The 21,171-nt window shown below is 43.5% G+C and overlaps 1 protein-coding gene across 1 annotated transcript in view; it reads left to right on the top strand.

Annotated features, from left to right (window-relative positions):
• The window catches only part of LRP1 (LDL receptor related protein 1), a 518,911-nt gene that overhangs the window by 242,574 nt on the left and 255,166 nt on the right, over window positions 1-21,171 (top strand). The window contains exon 7 of the mRNA XM_073576846.1: window positions 12,254-12,416. Coding sequence (XP_073432947.1) covers window positions 12,254-12,416 — 163 coding nt within the window. The remainder of the gene's footprint in view (window positions 1-12,253; window positions 12,417-21,171) is intronic.

Raw genomic sequence — 21,171 nt, 5'->3', positions numbered from 1 at the left:
ATACAGCACCACACACAGCACCGCACTGCTCTCTCATATACACACACACACAAAGCACGGCACCACATACACACAACCGCACACACGCAGGCAGAAAAACACACGCACAGCACCCACTCACCTCTCCGCACGTTCCCAGCAGCCGCAGCACAACCCAGCAGCTTCCTCTCTGAAACAGCCGCTCTGAATGATGACGTCGTCCAGCCACGCTGAGTCAGACAGGAAGTGCCGATCAGGCGGTCAGGAAGGAGGATGGCGTTGGATCCCTGCAGCTCCGCTCCGGTCCCAAGCTGCAGGAATCGCAATCAGGGTTCGCCGCCCTTTAGGGGCCAACCTCCGGGGCTCCAATTCAGCAACACCGGCGGGCAGTGTTAGCCTCAGCCTGCGGCTAACGCTGCCCGCTATTAAAGTGAAATGGTATTCACTCCTCTCCATGCCCGTGGGGGCATGGGGAAGCGTGAATATTCATTTCTCTTTAGCAGCGGGTTGTGCCGCTATTAGTGACATGCCACTGGCTGGGGGGCCCCTGGAGCAATGGGGGCCCTAGGCAACTGCTGACCAATATGCCAGCAGGTGTCAGTGCCTGGGCCCACCGGAGAATCCTCCGGTTCTCCGGTGGGCCAGTACGACCCTGGACAAAAGGGACATGTTAAATCACGGTGTGTCCACTAATTAGCATCACAGGTGTCTACAATCTTGGAATCAGTGAGTGGGCCTGTATAGAGGGCTACAGATACTCACTGAGCTGTTTGGTGACATGGCGTGTATCACACTCAACATGGACCAGAGGAAGCAAAGGAAAGACTTGTCTCAAGAGACTAGAAAGAAAATTACAGACAAACATATTAAAGGTAAAAGTTATAAGACCGTCTCCAAGCAGCTTGATGTTCCTGTGGCTACAGTTGCACATGCTTTTCAGAAATTTAAGGTCCATTTGACTGTAGCCAACCTCCCTGGATGTGGCTGCAGGAGGAAAATTGATGACAAATCAAAGAGACGGATAATACGAATGGTAACAAAAGAGCCCAGAAAAACTTCTAAACAGATTAAAGGTGAACTTCAAACTCAAGGAACATCTGTGTCAGATTGCGCCATCCGTCATTGTATGAGCAAAAATGGACTACATGAGAGACGACCATTGTTGAAAAAAAAACATAAAAAAGCCTGGAATTTGCCCAACTACATGTTGACAAGCCACAAAGCTTCTGTGAGAATGTCGTATGGACAGATGAAACAAATATGAAACTTTTTGGCAAGGCACATCAGCTCTATGTTCACAGATGGAAAAATGAAGCATATCAAGGAAAGAGCACTGTCCCTACTGTCAAACATGGAGGAGGCTCTGTTATGTTTTGGGGCTGCTTTGCTGCATCTGGTACAGGGTGTCTAGAATCTGTGCAGGGTACAATGAAATTTCAAGACTATCATGGGATTCTAGAGAAAAATGTGCTGCCCAGTGTCAGAAAGCTTGGTCTCAGTCGCAAGTCATGGATCTTGAAACAGGATAATGACCCAAAACACACAGCTAAAAACATCTAAAGAATGGCTAAGAGGAAAAGAATGGCTAAGAGGAAAACATTGGACTATTCTGAAGTGGCCTTCTACGAGCCCTGACCTAAATTCTATTGAGCATCTTTGGAAAGAGCTGAAACATGCCGTCTGCAAAAGGCAACCTTCAAGCACGAGACAACTGGAGCAGTTTGCCTTTTGAAGAATGGGACAGACTACCTGACGCGAGGTGCAGAAGTCTCATTGACAGTTACAGGGATCGATTGATTGCAGTGATAGCCTCAAAAGGTTGTGCAACAAAATATTACGTTAAGGGTACCATCATTTCGGCCCAGGCCTATTTCATGAGTTTTATTATTACCGTATATACTTGTACGAGTATAAGCCTACCCGTGTATAAGCCGACCCCCCAAATTTTGCCACAAAAAAAACTGGGAAAACTTATTGACTCGCGTATAAGTCTAGGGTGGAAAATGCAGCAGCTACTGGTAAATTTCAAAAATAAAAAAAATATCAATAAGAGTAAAATTAATTGAGACATCAGTAGGGTAAATGTTTTTGAATATCCATATTGAATCAGGAGCCCCATATAATGCTCCATACTGTTCATGATGGCCCCATAAGATGCTCCATGCAAAAAAATGGGCTGAAAATCTTGGCTTATACGCGAGTATTTTTTTAAATTTAATTCTGTGGAAGCATGGTTGAAAAGCAATGTCTGACTTTCATTTGCTCATTTTCATAGATTTTTGATTTATTATTACTTTTGTCAGTTTCAAGTTATTTCTGTGACTATAGTGGGTTTTTCTGTCATTAAACGAGGGGTACCAACAAATTTGACCATGTGTGTCTAAACTGTATACCATCGGCTTGCGCGTACACACATCTGATAAGATTACCGTATATTGGAGGACATTAGTATGTGAGCAGATAATTCGGATGGTTGTGATTTCTAAATTTTAGTGAACTATGACTGACTGAGCATCTGCATGTACCGTAATAGTATCTGATATTTGGGATCTTTTTAAATGAGCTGTATATTAATCGGTATGAACAATAGAAACCTATTTCTTAGTAAATTTCTTGGATCTTGCTGTTTTCTCTTTCTTAGTCAGCTGGCGATTCTTGTACATCTGAGTCAGCAAGGGTGGAACCGTCCAGCTGCTCGGTTACAAAACATCCTCCACTCCACGTACTTCCACTTCTGTTTTTGCTTCAAATTGACATTTTTCTTTTTTTTTTGTTTGTTTGTTCTTTTATTTTTGTTTTTTTCATTCTTCTCCAACTTTTGAAATTGTGTAATGTATGCATAAAATATAAATTCCTTAAGTACAGTAATTTTTTTAAATTACGATAATCTTACTTTCAACTTTTTTTAATTTTTTTGTGGAAATCACTAATTGATAGTATTCATAATATTCAATATATAATGCAGTGGATTAAATGCACAAGGAGACCTTCACGGGTCAAATATTGATGACATATTCTTAGGATAGGTCACTTCATCTGTTAGGGTCCAACCGCAGCTTGTCTAAATGAGCATAGAGTAAGGAAAGACCATCAATGTCTGACTACCAGAGAACCTCCTCTAAGTTACGTTAACCCCTTAGTGACAGAGCCAATTTGGTACTTAATGACAATTTTTACAATTCTGACCACTGACACTTTATGAGGTAATAACTCTGTAACGCTTCAACGGATCCCTCTGATTCTGAGAATGTTTTTTCGTGACATATTGTACTTCATGTTAGTGGTAAAATTTATTCGATATAACTTGTGTTTAGTTATGAACAAAACAGAAATTTGGCAAAAATTTTGAAAATTTAAAAATTTTCAAACCTTTCATTTTTGTACCCTTAATTCAGATAGCCACATGTCAACTTTTCATCAGCACAATTTTGGAAACATAATTTTTTTTTTGTTAGGAAGTTATAAGGCGTAAAAGTTAACCAGCAATTTCTCATTTTTCCAACAAAATTTACAAAACAATTTTTTTTAGGGATTACCTCACATTTGAAGTGAGTTTGGGGGGTCAATATAACAGAAAATACCCAAACGTGACACTATTCTAAAAGGTGCGCAAAACCACATTCAAGAAGTTTATTAACCCTTCAGGTGCTTTACAAAAGCTAAAGTAATGTGGAAGGAAAAAATGAACATTTTACTTTTTTCACCAAAAGTTTACTTTGGAACCAAATCTTTTCACAAGGGTATCAGGAGAAAATAGACTCCAAAATCTGTTGTGCAATTTCTCCTGAGTACGCCAATACCTCGTATGTGGGGGAAACCGTTTGACTTTTTGAACGCAAAATTGGCTGGAATCAATGGTGGCGCCATTTCGAAATCGGAGACCCCCTGATGTACCTAAACAGTGGAACCCCCCAATTCTAACTCCAACCCTAACCCCAGCACACCTCTAACCATAACCCTAACCATAAACTTAACCCCAACACACCCCTAATCCCAACCCTAACAGTAATCTCAACCATAACCACAACCCTAACCCAATCTTAACTTTAGCCCAACCCTAACTTTAGCCCAACCCTAACTTTAGCGCAACCCTAACCCTAATGGAAAAATTGAAATAAATTCATTTTTTAAATTTTATTATTTTTTACCTAAGGGGGTGATAAATGGGGGTTTGATTTACTATTTTTTTTTTTTCATTTTGAACACTGTTATAGGGTCTATCACAGTGATAGACAAATAGAGGCTGGACAGACATCTGTCTGGGATGATTTAGTGAATCCTGCTTTGAGCAGGGGGTTGGACCAGATGACCCAGGAGGTCCCTTCCAACTCTACCATTCTAAGATTCAATAGGAAAAATTTCCTATTGTTGCCGGCTGGCAGATCTCGGCGGGCACACTGCGCATGCGTCAGCCATTTTCTTCCCAGAAGAAGACTAGGGGGCAATCGGGGGACCCCATTTCTCTCTACTCTGATGTGTGATCACATCAGAGGAGAGAGGAATTCAATGGGAAAATTCAATGGGAATTCAATGGGAAATCGGCCTTTTTTTGCGGTCACCATTATTCCATTAATAACTGCGATTTCAACACTGGGGTCGGTAAAACCGACCCGAACCACGTTTTTTTGGGTCTCAGCTACCCCCGGTAGCCGATACCCTGGAGAAATTACGACTCTGGGAGGTGCTATACACTTATTTCTCAATGGAAGGAAAAAAAGTGAACTGCACCAGAGCCAAACAGCAGTCTTATGTCCTTTAACTAATGGTCCTCTATTTAACTGAATTCCTTCAGCACATGGAACAATATTATGGTGCTCAGAAATGAAATAAACATGTCGTTGCATATACTTAGAAGAAAAAAATTGCGGCACTCACCATGTTGGAGAAAGTCTCAAAAAATCCTTTATTTCACCTGGACCCGTTGAAGCGGTAACACGTGAAACGGCCATCGTCCTTTAATGTAGTCCCCGCATTTACCCCCCAAGCCCGCTTTCCAGACTCAAATTCCTACACCCTAGAGGTGAAATAAAGGATTTTTTTGAGACTTTCTGCAACATGGTGAGTGCTGCAGTCTTTTTCTTCTAAGTATTTACACTTATTTCTTAGTGCCATTAAAAAGCGGTGCTGAGGCATTAGTACCCTTTACTGCCTTCGTTAAAAGGCGTATCGGCGGTCATTAAGTGGTTAAAAATGCAATAAGTTTGTGTGTATGCATGCAATAATGGCCGAAAGTGTTGTCACCCTTGAAATTGTTCCAGAAAATTATTGTAATTATATGTTTTGTTATATGCTTCTTTGTTTTCTTTGTATGTATGGGAACAACACAAAAAACCTTGTGTTGTGTCCAGGCGTAGACAATCCAAGAGAAAAAGGAAATGTCGAGCTCTACTGATTCCATGTTAACTTCATGTAGATTTTTTAATATTCCATTTTTTTCCATGGTACATGACGGCACCACGAGAGAGGGGATCCGCCCTACGAGGACAGGAAACCTTCAAGATAAAAGGGGCGGCTCCTCTCTCCGCATCAGTTGGTTTCCTGTCCTCGATGGGGAACCCTCAAGATGAAAAGCTCTTGAAGATTCTGGAAGAGGATGCCTGGGCCTGGGTCGGGTGATTACTGGCAGGCACTGGTCTGCTACACCCGTCACCAGGTACCGGTAGTCGCCTCGAGGGCCATATATTCCTATGTCCCCCCTGAGCGAGTGCATGGCCACAGCCCGTGAGGCAGTTGCCCGGGTGAAGTAATGATGCCTCGGAGACCATGGTTCGTGTACCCTCCAAGATGACCAAAACTTGCCCCATAGAAGTCCACGGAGGCCACTTTCCGTGCTCCCTCCCTGTCGACATATAGTGGCCATGCAGCCTGTGAGACACATCGGTGTCAAGGCAGAATTAAAGCTCCACGGAGGCTATGTGGGTACCCTCCCTGTTGAGACAGGCACTACAGAAACGGCCCTGATGAGGAATTACCTGATTTCAGTGGTGGCAGTGGAGATGCTTCACCTGGTAAGGCTGGACTACAGGTATGACGGGCGATAGCGGGGCTCTCCGATCCAGTACCCGTTGTCAGTGGTGGTAGTGCAGTTGCTTCTCCCGGTAAGACCAGTCAGCAGGTTTGACGGGCGACAGCGGGTCTCTCTGATACGGTACACTGAAACAGTGGTGGCAGTGCAAGGTATGGCTGACAAACTGCGCTATAAGAGAGCTGCTCGGGAGGTCCATGGCGTCGGAACACCGAGAACAGACCGCAAGTACGCACGGGAAGCATTCCAGGCGCATACCGGAAGTGACCCCTGACGCGCACCGGAAGTGAAGGGTGCACGGGTCAGGGGAACGCGCATCGCCTGGTGCGTGCTTCAGCCGTGCTTACGCCTGAAGGGAGCATGGGCACTGGAAGAGAGCGCGCATGCAACCGAAGGGGGCAGGGGCACCGGCGGAGAGCATGCACCGGATGTGATTGTCGGGTGTGCGCATAGGCCAGCTATAGTGCGCAGGCGTGGGGGCATAACCAGGAAGTGCTGGCAGGCGTCACCACACCATTATTTTGTTAGATGTGACTGCTCTCATCACAAAACAGCAGCAGTTAAGCAGTTTATAAAATGGAGAGCCCTTCGCCAGAGCACTTGCAGCTGCACCAGGAGGCGAAGGAGAGGCGGTTGCGCTCAGAGGAGAAGAGCCAGACACGCTGCAGCAGCAGTGGGAGCCACTCGGGCAGCACACGGACGGATCGTCGCCGCAAAAAGGAGGGGTCCCTAGTCTCTTTGGGAGACAGTGAGAAGACCAGTCAGCCTCCAGGTCCGGTATCCGTTCTGTGAAGCGTCCTAGTGGTGAGTGAACTTCGAGAAAGTCCAGCACTCTAATGTCTGTTCTCTTTCTCTCTCTCTTGTCTCCTCTCTCCCCTATTTTACATACATTGGCGGGGTGGAAGAGTAGGGAAAAAAATAAAAATAAAGAATGTCCTTTATGCAATAGTCCTTAGGAGCATCCTGGAATAAAAGATTGTGCCAGGATTGTATTAACAAGACAGTATCGGAAGAGACACCCTCATTCTCTGACAGTCTGAGATCTCTAATTCAAAGAGAGGTTTGCAAATCAGTGAGGGAATTGCAATTAGCGGATACGGATAGCTGGTAGATGAGCGAGCAAAAAAGACAGCTCAGGAACTCATGTTTAGTGGACTACAAAAGAAAAAAACGTAGAGCCTTCCCTATTAATGAACAACTGGAAGGACTCATAAAACGGGAATGGGAAAATCCAGAGAAGTCCCAGATAATCAATTCCCTAAAAAGGAGGTATTCCTTTGAGGAAGAGGCATCCTCATCCTGGGATAGAGCTCCAAAAATTGATGTAGTGATATCAAAACTCGCCAGGAAATCCTCCCTACCCTTTGAGGATTTAGGTTCTCTAAAAGAACCTCTGGACTGAAAGACAGACAATTGTCTTAAGATGGCCTGGGAGGTCTCGGCTGGGGCACTAAGGCCCGCCATCACGGCCACTTTTGTGGCTAGGTCCCTGAAAATAAGGGTGGAAAACCTGGAAGACCAGCTAGAGCAAAGAGAGGAATCTATTCTGGAAGCATTACTGGCCATCAGAGCAGCGGCATTCTTTCTTGCTGAGGCTTCAGGAGATTCAGCCAGGCTAGCAGCAAAGTCAGCGGCCTTAACCAATGTAGGACGCCGGGCAGTATGCTCAAATGCTGGCCGGGGGACACTCAGGCAAAGATGAAACTCTGCTCTCTGCCATGTGAGGGAAATTTCCTGTTTGGACCGCCATTGGATGACGTGTTGGAGAAAGCCGGCGACAAAAAGAAGAATTTCCCAAAACAGCCATTTCAGGCCTTTTGGCGCTCCTTTCAGAAGGGCCGAAAATTCAGAAGACAGCAGTACAGGGATCGAGACAGAAACAATTCTGACAAGCGAGCCAGAGGTGGGAGAGGCTTCTATTTCGGCAAGCCCTCCAAAGACACCAAAAAACCCTCCCAGTGACGGTCCTTCTCAGGTGGGGGGAAGGCTCTCTCACTTCCTCCCAGCCTGGGAGAGGATCTCATCCAGTACCTGGATCCGACAAATAGTAGGGTCGGGTCTGGAATTAAGATTTCACCACTGGCCGCCACGAAGATACATGCAGACTCCAGTACAGTCATCTCAAGAAAAACAAGAAAGTCTGGAAGGAGAAGTATTATCACTTCTAGAAAAACAGGTCCTGGAAGAAATTCCGGAAAAAGAGAAGGAAGGTTTTTACTCCCCCCTATTTTTTATAAAAAAGCCAGACAATTCCTGGAGGACGATTATAAATTTGAAAGGCCTCAACAAATATCTGATAGTTCCATCATTCAAGATGGAAGCGATAAGGTCAGTGGTGAAGCTCCTTTATCCTCAGTGCTACATGGCAGTCCTGGATCTCAAGGATGCTTACTATCATGTCACGATCCGGCAACAAGACCGCAAATATCTCAGAGTGGCGGTTCAGATAAGGTCTCAGTGGCGTCGCTTTCAATACAGGGCTCTTCCCTTTGGTGTAGCGATAGCTCCCCGAGTCTTCATAAAATTAATTGCAGAGGTCACAGCCCATCTCGGGGAAAAAGACACTCTGGTGATACCATATCTGGACGACTTCTTGATAGTGGGAAGAAATTTCTCTCACTGTCAAGAACAAGTCAAAATAGTGATGGAGACACTACAGACCCTGGGTTGGCAACTGAACCTCAAAAAAATCTAAACTGGTACCAGCAATGACCCAAAATTTTTTGGGCCTAACATTGGACTCGGTGGTACAGGAGTGTCGCCTCCCAGAGGAGAAAAAAGAGAAGATCAAAAATCTAATCATGGCAACATTAAAAAAAAAAAAAAAAAAAAAACTCTGAGAAGGGCCATGTCAGTGTTCGGGTCCCTAACTTCCTGCATACCAGCAGTAAAATGGGCACAGTTTCACACAAGAGAACTTCAGTGGTGTGTTCTACAAAACGACCTGAGGCTTTAGGGGCAGTTAGAGCAGAAGCTCACCCTCCCGGACCCTGTACTCCAGTCACTCAAGTGGTGGTTACAGATAGAGTCCTCTCCAAGAGGAGTTCCCTGGACATACACAGCCTCCAGAGTAGTCACAACGGACGCCAGTCCATGGGGCTGGGGAGCCCATCTAGACACACGGTGGCTCCAGGATCCCTGGCTCCAGGAGGAAAGAAATTATCCTCAAACGAGTGGGAGCTACTAGCCATCGAAAGAGCGCTGGAGGGATTGTTGACACACCTAAGAGGACATCATGTGAGAGTCCTATCAGACAACCGTACAGCAGTCGCATATGTGAACCACCAGGGGGGCACCCGTTCTCGGTCCCTGATGCGAATAGCAAAAAGGATCATGAATCTAGCAGAACACCAGTTCTTTTCATCATCGGCCCTGCATATTCGAGGCGTAGACAACCTGAAGGCAGACTTTCTGAGCAGGAACCACCTGAGGCAAGGAGAATGGCGCCTAAGATAGTCCATTTTTCAACGGATTGTGCATATGTGGGGGAAACCCATCATAGATCTCTTCGCCTCAAAAACCAACAAGAAGGTTAAAAAATTCTGCTCCCTAAGTCCAGCAGACTGGCCGTTGGCAGTAGACGCCTTCAGGATAAAGTGGACACCAGGTCTCATGTATGCCTTCCCTCCAGTGTGCCTCATTCCAGCAGTTCTGAGGAAGATCAGGGAGGACCAAGCCAGAGTAATTATGATAGCTCCCTTTTGGCCGAAAAGACCGTGGTTCTACTGGCTGAGAGTGATGTCGGTGGCGGACCCATGGGTGCTCCCAGAGGACCACGACCTGCTGACACAGGGTCCCTTCGGTTACCCTCCGAAGTCCAGGCTGTATTTCACAGCCTGGAATTTGAAAGGTCACTGTTAGAGAAAAAAGGTTTCTCAGCGGGGTTAATATCCACCTTACTCAGTAGCAGAAAACCAGTGACTACAAAAATTTATGGAAGGATATGGAGAAAATTTTTATCTACCTCAGGCCCGATACAGGAGGGAGAAGTACTGATAGGGGCAGTACTGGAGTTTCTGCAGAAGGGCTTAGGGTTGGGGTTAGCTGTCAGCACCCTCAAAAGTTCACATTTCAGCCCTGGCAGACTTATTCAACTATGACCTGGCAAACAATAGATGGGTGGCCAGATTTATCCGGGCCTGTACTAGAGCTGACTCTGTCCCGTCTCCTATGCCTCCTCCCTGGGATCTAAATTTAGTTCTATCATCTCTGACAGAAAGTCCATTTGAACCACTAAACGCAACATCAGATAAAGTGTTAACTTTAAAGACAGCTTTATTAGTGGCACTCACATCGGCCCGTACGGTTGGGGACTTACACGCACTATCAGCAGACCCGCAATACACTCAGGTCATGGACAATAGAGTTGTGTTAAAATTAGACCCAGCATACCTCCCTAAGGTAGTGTCGAAATTTCACAGGGCTGAGGAGATAGTCCTACCATCTTTTTGTCCTAACCCCGGTAAACAGAAGGAGGAGAGACTTCATTGCTTAGACGTTAGGAGATGTATCCTACAGTATTTAGACATGACAAGACCTTGGAGAAAACAGAGGGCCTTATTTGTCTCATACCAGGGGGCAAGAAAAGGCCTTAAAGCCTCTAAGCAGACTATAGCTAGATGGGTGACAGATGCCATCATGTTAGCATATAGTAGTGCAGGCAGGGCTGTTCCAGAGGGCCTAAAAGCCCACTCCACGAGGGCCATGGCAACGTCCTGGGTGGAGAGAGCTGACGTCTCCATCGACCAAATCTGTAAGGCGGCCACTTGGTCCTCTCCATCTACCTTTTTCAGACATTACCTATCTGCTACCTCTGATCTCACATTTGGGAGAAGAGTGTTACAGGCAGTGATCCCCCCCTAAAGAGAATACAAATCTCTAACTCTCTCGTGGTGCCGTCATGTACCATGGAAAAACACGGGTATTACATACCTGGTAATGTGTTTTTTCATGAGACATGACGGCACCCTTATATTCCCGCCCTATTTGATCACGTCATTAGCTGGGTGTTTGGTTAGTATTATACACTCCCTTGGTGTTGGAAATTTAGCAGTGTAAAATAGGTATTATTTATGTGTGCACTAACCTGCGGAGTTCCTCTCGTGCTCTGTAAAACAACTGATGCGGAGAGAGGAGCCGCCCCTTTTATCTTGAAGGTCCCCTCTCTCGTGGTGCCGTCATGTCTCATGAAAAAACACATTACCAGGTATGTAATACCCGTGTTTTGATCAGCTTGTGAGCAATTATAAAATATTGCACTTTTCACTTTGTCCCTGCACAGATGCTGCTCCACATCTCCTCATAAAAGTCCATGTTTACTAGTAATCACCTTTTAATACCTAACATTTTAAAGTTTATGGGGAAGTGTACGTCTTAGTTTTTGAATATCAATCTTTTAGGAAGCTAATCTTCACTTTTGATATTAGAAAAGCCTCTATACGCCATTCAAGGTCAGTAGAGGCTTTTTGACAGCACACATACTCATCATTTGAAGGATGAAGTAAGTTGGGGAAGAAAAAGATCGGGAATGATTTCATTTCTTAAAATTTTAGCCATCCCTGGAGAGACCAACCACTGCCAGTTGTGTCTACCAATAACATGTTACAAGCCGAGCATAGATGGGGTGGACAGGAGAGATGACTAGCGGCTGAATTCATGCTTGACCATTCCTAAATTAAGTCATATTATAAATATGTTGAACAGAAAAAGGCATGAAAATATCCAATAGAGTTTTTAATAAAAAAATAAATACTGGAGCATGTTGGTTGAGGAAAACAATATCCATTGTCATTTAATCTAGATCCATATACAGACCAGAACTGTACAGGATGACTGTTCAGCCCAAGTCAAAAAACGGCCACCTCTATGAATGAAAGAGCCTGTAAGGGGAATTAAAGTTCACTTCCTCCTGGCAGTGGGGCTCTCCGTGACAGGTTCCCTTTAAATATTTGTTTTGTATACTTAACGAGAATCTGTCTGTTGGAACTATACTCCTAAGCCATCATGGGCATGCATGTGTATGGGCATGCACATAATTGAACGTTCAATAAAATGATATCTTGATATCTGCAATCCAATGTTTTACTCCAGAGAAAACCACGATTTTGTTAATATGTAAATGAGCTGTTAAGATCTAAGGGCCGGACACTGATCTCCCTGAGAATCTGCCTTCATAGCCTATTGTAAATGAAAGGGGGCATTACCCGTGTTATGTTTTTGTCAACCAGGTTTTTCTGTTTTATTTTTCAGATGTAGAACAGATGGCTATAGATTGGTTAACCGGAAACTTCTACTTTGTGGATGACATCGATGACCGAATATTTGTCTGCAATAAAAACGGTGACACCTGCGTCACTCTTCTTGATCGGGAACTATACAATCCCAAGGGTATTGCTCTGGATCCAACCGTGGGGTAAGGCTCTGTGATAAATCGCTCAGGAAAATACTTATTTATTCACGGCCAGTTGTAGTTGGGTAAAGAACTGAAATGCACATTGTTTCATTGATCATCACCTCTTCTGCGCCTAACAGAGATGACTATGATTTGGCATTGGCAAAGGGTTAAAGTAATTTTTTTTTGTTACTAATCAGTGCGGTTATATATACATACTCTTAAAGGGGTTGTCCGGGCTTTTCACATAATCTCAGTACATATCTGGGCTGCAGAATTATGACAATAAGTGATTTACTTTCTGTCACTAGTTTGCACGGTTTTCTAGATATTCTGAACAGAACGTCCAAGGGGGGGGGGTGTTATGGCATTGAAATGAGAACTAGTCGTAACCTCCTACTCTACTCCAACATGCCCTCTATAGCAACAACCCCACCCTCCATAGCTACAGGCTCTCCCCGTCCACATGAAGCAGCCCTCATCACACAGTAACGAATTCTTCCCCTCCAACAGCCTCAGTGCAGAGAGCAGAGAGCTGCTCCTCCCCCAGACACACACTGAACAGTTATCTATGTAAAGTGAATCTAGTGAGGAGTGAAAATCGTCCTGTATTCTGGGCCACTCCATGATTACAATACATAACTCATTATCAGTAATTCCTTTCCTCACTGTCCCAGGCTGCTGGCAGCAGTGAGAACAGACTGTGTGAAGGCCAGTGATGGGGGTCTGCAGCTTCTAATCTGCACAGGGGATGGCAGTCACTGATGTAATCTGTTGTGTGACAAATCCTCTGCTGTGTAAATGAGACAGCTCTGTGTCACTGATGTCTTCACACAGCAGCAGATTTGGTGCAGTGTATGTGTGAAGCTCCACCAAACTCCCAGCAAGCTCCAGTGACCAGCACCACCCACTTCCCAGTCATTGGCTGGCAGTAAACTGCACCAGCACTCATCTTTATCATCATTCAAGCATTGGAAAGAGCACAGCAGTGATCCTGTATTTGTGAAAGCAGCACAATGCATACATACATACACCCCCCAACACTTCACACTGTTACAGCTGCTGATTGGACACGCTGCTCCCATCAGTATTTGTGTCATTAGAGACACAGTGCTCACATATACACTGCACCAAATCTGCTGCTGTGTGAAGACATCAGTGACACAGAGCTGTCTCATTCACACAGCAGAGGCTTTGTCACACAACAGATTACATCAGTGACTGCCATCCCCTGTGCAGATTAGAAGCTGCAGACCCCCAACACTGGCCATCACACAGTCTGTTCTCACTGCTGCCAGCAGCCTGCGACAGTGAGGGAAGGAATTACTGATAATGAGTTATGTATTGTAATCATGGAGTGTCCCAGAATACAGGACGATTTTCACTCCTCACTAGATTCACTTTACATAGATAACTGTTCAGTGTGTGTCTGGGGGAGGAGCAGCTCTCTGCTCTCTGCACTGAGGCTGCTGGAGGGGAAGAATTCGTTACTGTGTGATGAGGGCTTCTTCATGTGGACGGGGTGGGCCTGTAGCTATGGAGGGTGGAGTTGTTGCTATAGAGGGCATGTTTGGAGTAGAGTAGGAGGTTACGACTAGTTCTCATTTCAATGCCATAACACCCCCCCCTTGGACGTTCTGTTCAGAATATCTAGAAAACCGTGTAAACTAGTGACAGAAAGTAAATTACTTATTGTCATAATTCTGCATTCCAGATATGTACTGAGATTATGTGAAAAGCCCGGACAACCCCTTTAAGAGCATTTCTATAATGGGAGGGTGCAATTCTTGCTTCTTTATGGGTGCGCAGTGCCGTATATCACCAGTAGACTCCCATTGCAAAGATAGCTTGCCGACCAATGTTTGTCAGTAGGACATCTTTTGGTGTGTGGGGTGTTTAGATACATTTGGCATATGCCAAACATAATCTATGAAACTCTGGGCCTTAGATATGCTGAACACTGTCTAATTGTAGTGCTGAGCTGTAGATACACAAGACTGGTCGGATAGAATGAGCTCCAACCCAAGCAGTCCTGACTGTCTACAGTCTGGCGCTTCTACATCTTCTCTAATACTATGGTGGGATTATTTTTGGACAGTCCGGTCTGATGAAAACCACATGAATTATCCTATATCTGAGAGTTTACCTGCAGAGTGCAGAGCTTTGGAGACAACTGACTGGTTTTCCTGCAGTACTTTTGATAAAGTGTGATTTTAATAGGTGTTTCTTAAGCTGAACGTTGGGTTTCCTCCTATAATAGGCACTTGCTCTGAAGTCCTCCATATTCATGATATGCTGGCTTTCCTGTCCATAATTCACCTATTTCTCCCTAAATAAAGCATATGGAGATGGCTGTTATTCAACTACAGGAGGACTTGACTGCTAAAGAAAGGATGGCTCGTCTTCGGCTCATACAGCACCTTAGGGTGCATTCATCCCACCCATGTTAAGGCCGCAATGCCATAACGAACTGTAAAATACATACTAATGCATAAAAGCCACTATTATACAGGGTATCCATCATTACTTTATGCGGCTGGGGCAAATTCCCTTTAAAATATTTTTTCTTGTTAGATTTTGGCTATTTTTTTACTAATTCGAACTTTTCTTTCTGATTAGGTAATTGTAAAAATTATCTAATTTTCAACCTCTCCTGATCTCATTGCCTTTGCATAACTATGCTTACGCCATCTAGAATAGGAAATGTCGCAAATGGTCAAACATTTCTGGAAAAAAAACAAAGGTATTTAGCAATCTAAACTCTATATGAGCTTAAAAATAGAACATGAAGCAATCCTATAAGCTGAATGATCTTACGTATGTTCCTGAAATTTGCCTTGTAGCTCCCCCATCTGTGCTTCCAAGAGTCCTGATGATTCAAGCCACACACACTGAGAAAAATACGATTGGCAAAGATATGACCAAATATATATATATATATATATATATATATATATATATATATATATATATATATATATATACACTCACTGGCCACTTTATTAGGTACACCATGCTAGTAAGGGGTTGGACCCCCTTTTGCCTTCAGAACTGCCTCAATTCTTCGTGGCAGAGATTCAACAAGGTGCTGGAAGCATTCCTCAGAGATTTTGGACCATATTGACATGATGGCATCACACAGTTGGCGCAGATTTGTCGGCTGCACATCCCTGATGCGAATCTCCCGTTCCACCACATCCCAAAGATGCTCTATTGGATTGAGATCTGGTGACTGAGGAGGCCATTTGAGTACAGTAAACTCATTGTCATGTTCAAGAAACCAATCTGAGATGATTCGAGCTTTATGACATGGCGCATTATCCTGCTGAAAGTAGCCATCAGATGTTGGGTACATTGTGGTCATAAAGGGATGGACATGGTCAGCAACAATACTCAGGTAGGCTGTGGTGTTGCAACGATGCTCAATTGGTACCAAGGGGCCCAAAGAGTGCCAAGAAAAAAATTCCCCACACCATGACACCACCACCACCAGCCTGAACCGTTGATACAAGGCAGGATGGATCCATGCTTTCATGTTGTTTACGCCAAATTCTGACCCTACCATCCGAATGTTGCAGCAGAAATCGAGACTCATCAGACCAGGCAACGTTTTTCCAATCTTCTACTGTCCAATTTCGATGAGCTTGTGCAAATTGTAGCCTCAGTTTCCTGTTCTTAGCTGAGAGGAGTGGTACCCAGTGTGGTCTTCTGCTGCTGTAGCCCATCTGCCTCAAAGTTCGACGCACTGTGCGTTCAGAGATGCTCTTCTGCCTACCTTGGTTGTAACGGGTGGCAATTTGAGTCACTGTTGCCTTTCTATCAGCTCGAACCAGTCTGCCCATTCTCCTCTGACCTCTGGCATCAACATGGCATTTCCGGCCACAGAACTGCCGCTCACTGGATTTTTTTTCTTTTTCGGACCATTCTCTGTAAACCCTAGAGATGGTTGTGCGTGAAAATCCCAGTAGATCAGCAGTTTCTGAAATTCTCAGACCAGCCCTTCTGGCACCAACAATCATGCCACGTTCAAAGGCACTCAAATCACCTTTCTTCCCCATACTGATGCTCGGTTTGAACTGCAGGAGATTGTCTTGACCATGTCTACATGCCTAAATGCACTGAGTTGCCGCCATGTGATTGGCTGATTAGAAATTAAGTCTTAACACACAGTTGGACAGGTGTACCTAATAAAGTGGCCAGTGAGTGTATATATATATATATATATATATATATATATATATATATATATATATATATATATATATATATATATATATATATATATATGTTGAGGGCTTCAGCATAATCTGGTGCTCTTAGAACATACACTCACTGGCCAATTTATTAGGTACACCATGCTAGTAAGGGGTTGGACCCCCTTTTGCCTTCAGAACTGCCTCAATTCTTCGTGGCAGAGATTCAACAAGGTGCTGGAAGCATTCCTCAGAGATTTTGGACCATATTGACATGATGGCATCACACAGTTGGCGCAGATTTGTCGGCTGCACATCCCTGATGCGAATCTCCCGTTCCACCACATCCCAAAGATGCTCTATTGGATTGAGATCTGGTGACTGAGGAGGCCATTTGAGTACAGTAAACTCATTGTCATGTTCAAGAAACCAATCTGAGATGATTCGAGCTTTATGACATGGCGCATTATCCTGCTGAAAGTAGCCATCAGATGTTGGGTACATTGTGGTCATAAAGGGATGGACATGGTCAGCAACAATACTCAGGTAGGCTGTGGTGTTGCAACGATGCTCAATTGGTACCAAGGGGCCCAAAGAGTGCCCAGAAAAAATTCCCCACACCATGACACCACCACCACCAGCCTGAACCGTTGATACAAGGCAGGATGGATCCATGCTTTCATGTTGTTTACGCCAAATTCTGACCCTACCATCCGAATGTCGCAGCAGAAATCGAGACTCATCAGACCAGGCAACGTTTTTCCAATCTTCTACTGTCCAATTTCGATGAGCTTGTGCAAATTGTAGCCTCAGTTTCCTGTTCTTTGCTGAGAGGAGTGGTACCCAGTGTGGTCTTCTGCTGCTGTAGCCCATCTACCTCAAAGTTCGACACACTGTGCGTTCAGAGATGCTCTTCTGCCTACCTTGGTTGTAACGGGTGGCAATTTGAGTCACTGTTGCCTTTCTATCAGCTCGAACCAGTCTGCCCATTCTCCTCTGACCTCTGGCATCAACATGGCATTTCCGGCCACAGAACTGCCGCTCACTGGATTTTTTTTATTTTTCGGACCATTCTCTGTAAACCCTAGAGATGGTTGTGCGTGAAAATCCCAGTAGATCAGCAGTTTCTGAAATTCTCAGACCAGCCCTTCTGGCACCAACAATCATGCCACGTTCAAAGGCACTCAAATCACCTTTCTTCCCCATACTGATGCTCGGTTTGAACTGCAGGAGATTGTCTTGACCATGTCTACATGCCTAAATGCACTGAGTTGCCGCCATGTGATTGGCTGATTAGAAATTAAGTCTTAACACACAGTTGGACAGGTGTACCTAATAAAGTGGCCAGTGAGTGTATATCATTACATATAAAAATAGATTTCGAAGTTCTGTTGAAAATACAAGTTTTGCAGAAACATTGTTTAATTGTTAGTCATATATTGTTTTTATCCACTTGGTTATACTGTAGGTAAATGTTTTTATCTACTTCTCAAAACTGGATCAAGATGTTCCGCCATAATGCTTAACATGTGGTCTGTTAGCCTTTTATTATATTGTTGAGAAATGGAAGAAACAAACGCCTCCAAATCTGGTGCACCAGTGCTTTGTGAGCTCCGACCCTTGGTGTACTCATAAGATCATATGGTCCTGGGCCGATGTGTTGCCTTTAATGATATTGAAAACCTACAGCAAAGTGCTATGCACATGGATAAGTTATTAGAATATAAAATAAGATTGCACCATGCTGAGAAACAGAAGAAACGAATGCTCCCAGCTCATGTGCACCAATGCTTTTTGAGCTCCGCTTGTGTGCTCCTACCACACTATCTTGATGTACTCATAAGATTATATGGTCATGGGCAGATGTGGTGAAAACCTACAGCAAAGTGGATGGCTAGGGAATTGGAATACATAGAATATAAAATAATATTGCACCTAAAGAGCAAGTGGTTCTGCCCTACTTGTAAAGGGATTAGTTATGGTAAGGGTATGCTCAGGTCATGGATTTGTTGCTATGAAAAATCCACAGGGGATTAACTGGAGAATTAATGGCAGAAATCCAAGACTGACCCTTGGATATATGGCACGTATTTCCGGTGTGATGTATTATGAATCCGAGGTCAGATTAGCCCCTTTTCATGTGGCTAATGTGTGTGGCTAACTAATGGAGTACCTTTGTGAAAAGTGCATCAATAAGTGGCAAAAATGTAAATTTTTCCATGTCTTGGGTTTCTAATCCACAGTTTAAAAAGAAAAAAAAGACATTGTATATTTTGTTTGTATTTCAAACTGTTGAACGACATGCAGATTTTGGTGCAGAATATTTGTTAAACTGTGCAATTGTAATAATACCCTTAGAAACAGAAAATTGCCTACGATGCTGCACTCTCATTTATTAATTTGCCTCTGAGCATCACCTACTAATAGAGTCCAACTGTGTGACGCAGAAGAAATGGCCTTCCACGCCGACGTGCCGCCCTGCTTCACCGTCCCTTCACAGTCCAGCAGTCCTGAACAGCTGATTAGGAGGCTAGCGATGGGGCACCGCACATTGTATATGTGGGACCAGGGTTATAGTCTTCTTGATTAACTTCACTGTGGTGTGAAGTATCTTGTTCCTGGTATTGTATTCTGCTGTGATTTCTCTTCTTTATAGTTAGCAAAGTTTTGCAATGAAATTTTGACTATGTAAATTAAAATAAGATTACATTAAAATATGTAACGGCAAACTGTTGTGTTAAAGGAAATTTATCATCCGATAATGTAACTGATTTTTCTTCTCTGCTCACCTATGTAAATTAAGAAGACGGCTCATGTAGCCTTGCAATTCATAGACGATGCAGAGGAACATATCCCAGCCGGCCGATGGCTGCTGCTTACCTGATCCAAAGCTAACCTAAATTTCCAGTACTCGTCTCCTAGATAAGAAAAAAAGCTTTGATTCTTTATTACATCACGTTAAAGGCTTTGAACCCATGATATTGGAGGGCTCTTATTCACGGCATAAGGATCCTTTAACATCGTGGGCTTGAAACGCGTGGGATTCTATCACTTTATTTTCTTGATTTCGGAAGATTTACATTTTTATACTACACTAAACTTTGACATGATGTAATAAAATTAAAGTTTTTTTTTTTACCTAGAAGACGAGTCCTGGAACTTCTTGTCATGGATTCACTCATCGGAGAATGAACTATTGTTTGCAATCAGGTTTTATGTTACATGTGTTTATTTCATTCATATCACAATCTGTATTTAATAAGAAAAAAAACAAAAACTATAAATCTTGAAATTTTCACACTGGCCTGTTATACTTCCTGTTCTTTCAGGAAATTCACTTGCACGTTAGTAGCAATCGACTTGAAGCATCTAATGATCATGTGCAAGTGTAACTTTGATGAAATGCTGAGCTGTGATATTAGCTATTGTGATTGGGGCAAGCTGTGTTATTAGCTTTATATAAAGGTGTTGACTGTCCCTCCTCGTGTGATGATAATGAACCCTCTGAGAAGTCTTCAGGAAATAAGTCAAAAATAGCCGAAATGGTCAGTATGCAAATTACAAGTATTTTTTTTTTTAATTGCAGATTGTGATATGAAAAAAAGCATTGCTAAACATCATTGTGATTATACATTTCCTTTACTAGGCTTCACAGTACTGGCTATAGGATGGATAAAGTCTGGTTGTTTGGTTCTCTGTCTTGGAAATTTTTGTTGTTTTCATCGCTAAGGAAAATTCTGATTAATTTCCGTGAAGAGGGTTTCCATGCCATGCCGTGGACTAGGCCAGTGCCTCCTGTCACTCTGATGTGTTTCACACTTGGCTGAGCATAGGTTGTGACCTTACTTTCTAGCTTCTTCCCAATTATTACAGCCTATTTTCTATTCATTGACACTGTAGTCGCAGATGGAGGATGCTATGCATGCAGTAATGTAATGAGATGGCTCCGCTTATTGCTTGCATTAACCCTTAAAGATTACACTTTTTAGACTGGCCTTGTGCTTTTGCTTCATAATTTGAGAGTATTAAGGGGCTAAAGGGGCTGTTAAATATGTGAGAAATTTAGACATGTTAATACTTATGGAGCTTATTTTGGCCATAGTTATATCATAGTTTTACCTTTCAGTTTTGCTTTGAGTCTTTTACACAAAGGATCTGAATAATTACAAAACGTGTCTCTTAATCCATGTCATTCTTTCTAATCCACATCTCTGTAAAGGAAAAATAATGTCCTAAATTGAAGGAATATGTTAAAATAAAAAGTTCTGAATGATATGTTGCTTTCTGAAAAAAGAAGCACAGCAAGTTAGATAATTTTTTGGCTTCGGTTTGGCCAACGTATCATGCTTAGTATTTCACATTGTACATGCTAAACAAGCATCCCTCATGTGACGTGAACTCCGCCTATGGTCATGTTCACACTGTTTCTGTCTGACACCTTGTGGTTGGGAGATCTACTTGAAGTAATGATTTAGTACATACAGTATAGGAAAATGCTCCAGCACAGTAAAGCTGGGTATACATCGCGTTAGTGGCATCCGTTTCACGGATCCGTTACTAAGCGGCACTAACGCAATGTAACG

Source organism: Dendrobates tinctorius, unplaced genomic scaffold (genome assembly GCF_039654945.1).
Source record: "Dendrobates tinctorius isolate UK_male_01 unplaced genomic scaffold, ASM3965494v1 ptg000051l, whole genome shotgun sequence".
Taxonomy (NCBI): domain Eukaryota; kingdom Metazoa; phylum Chordata; class Amphibia; order Anura; family Dendrobatidae; genus Dendrobates; species Dendrobates tinctorius.
This window is presented reverse-complemented; position numbering and strand designations above follow the sequence as displayed.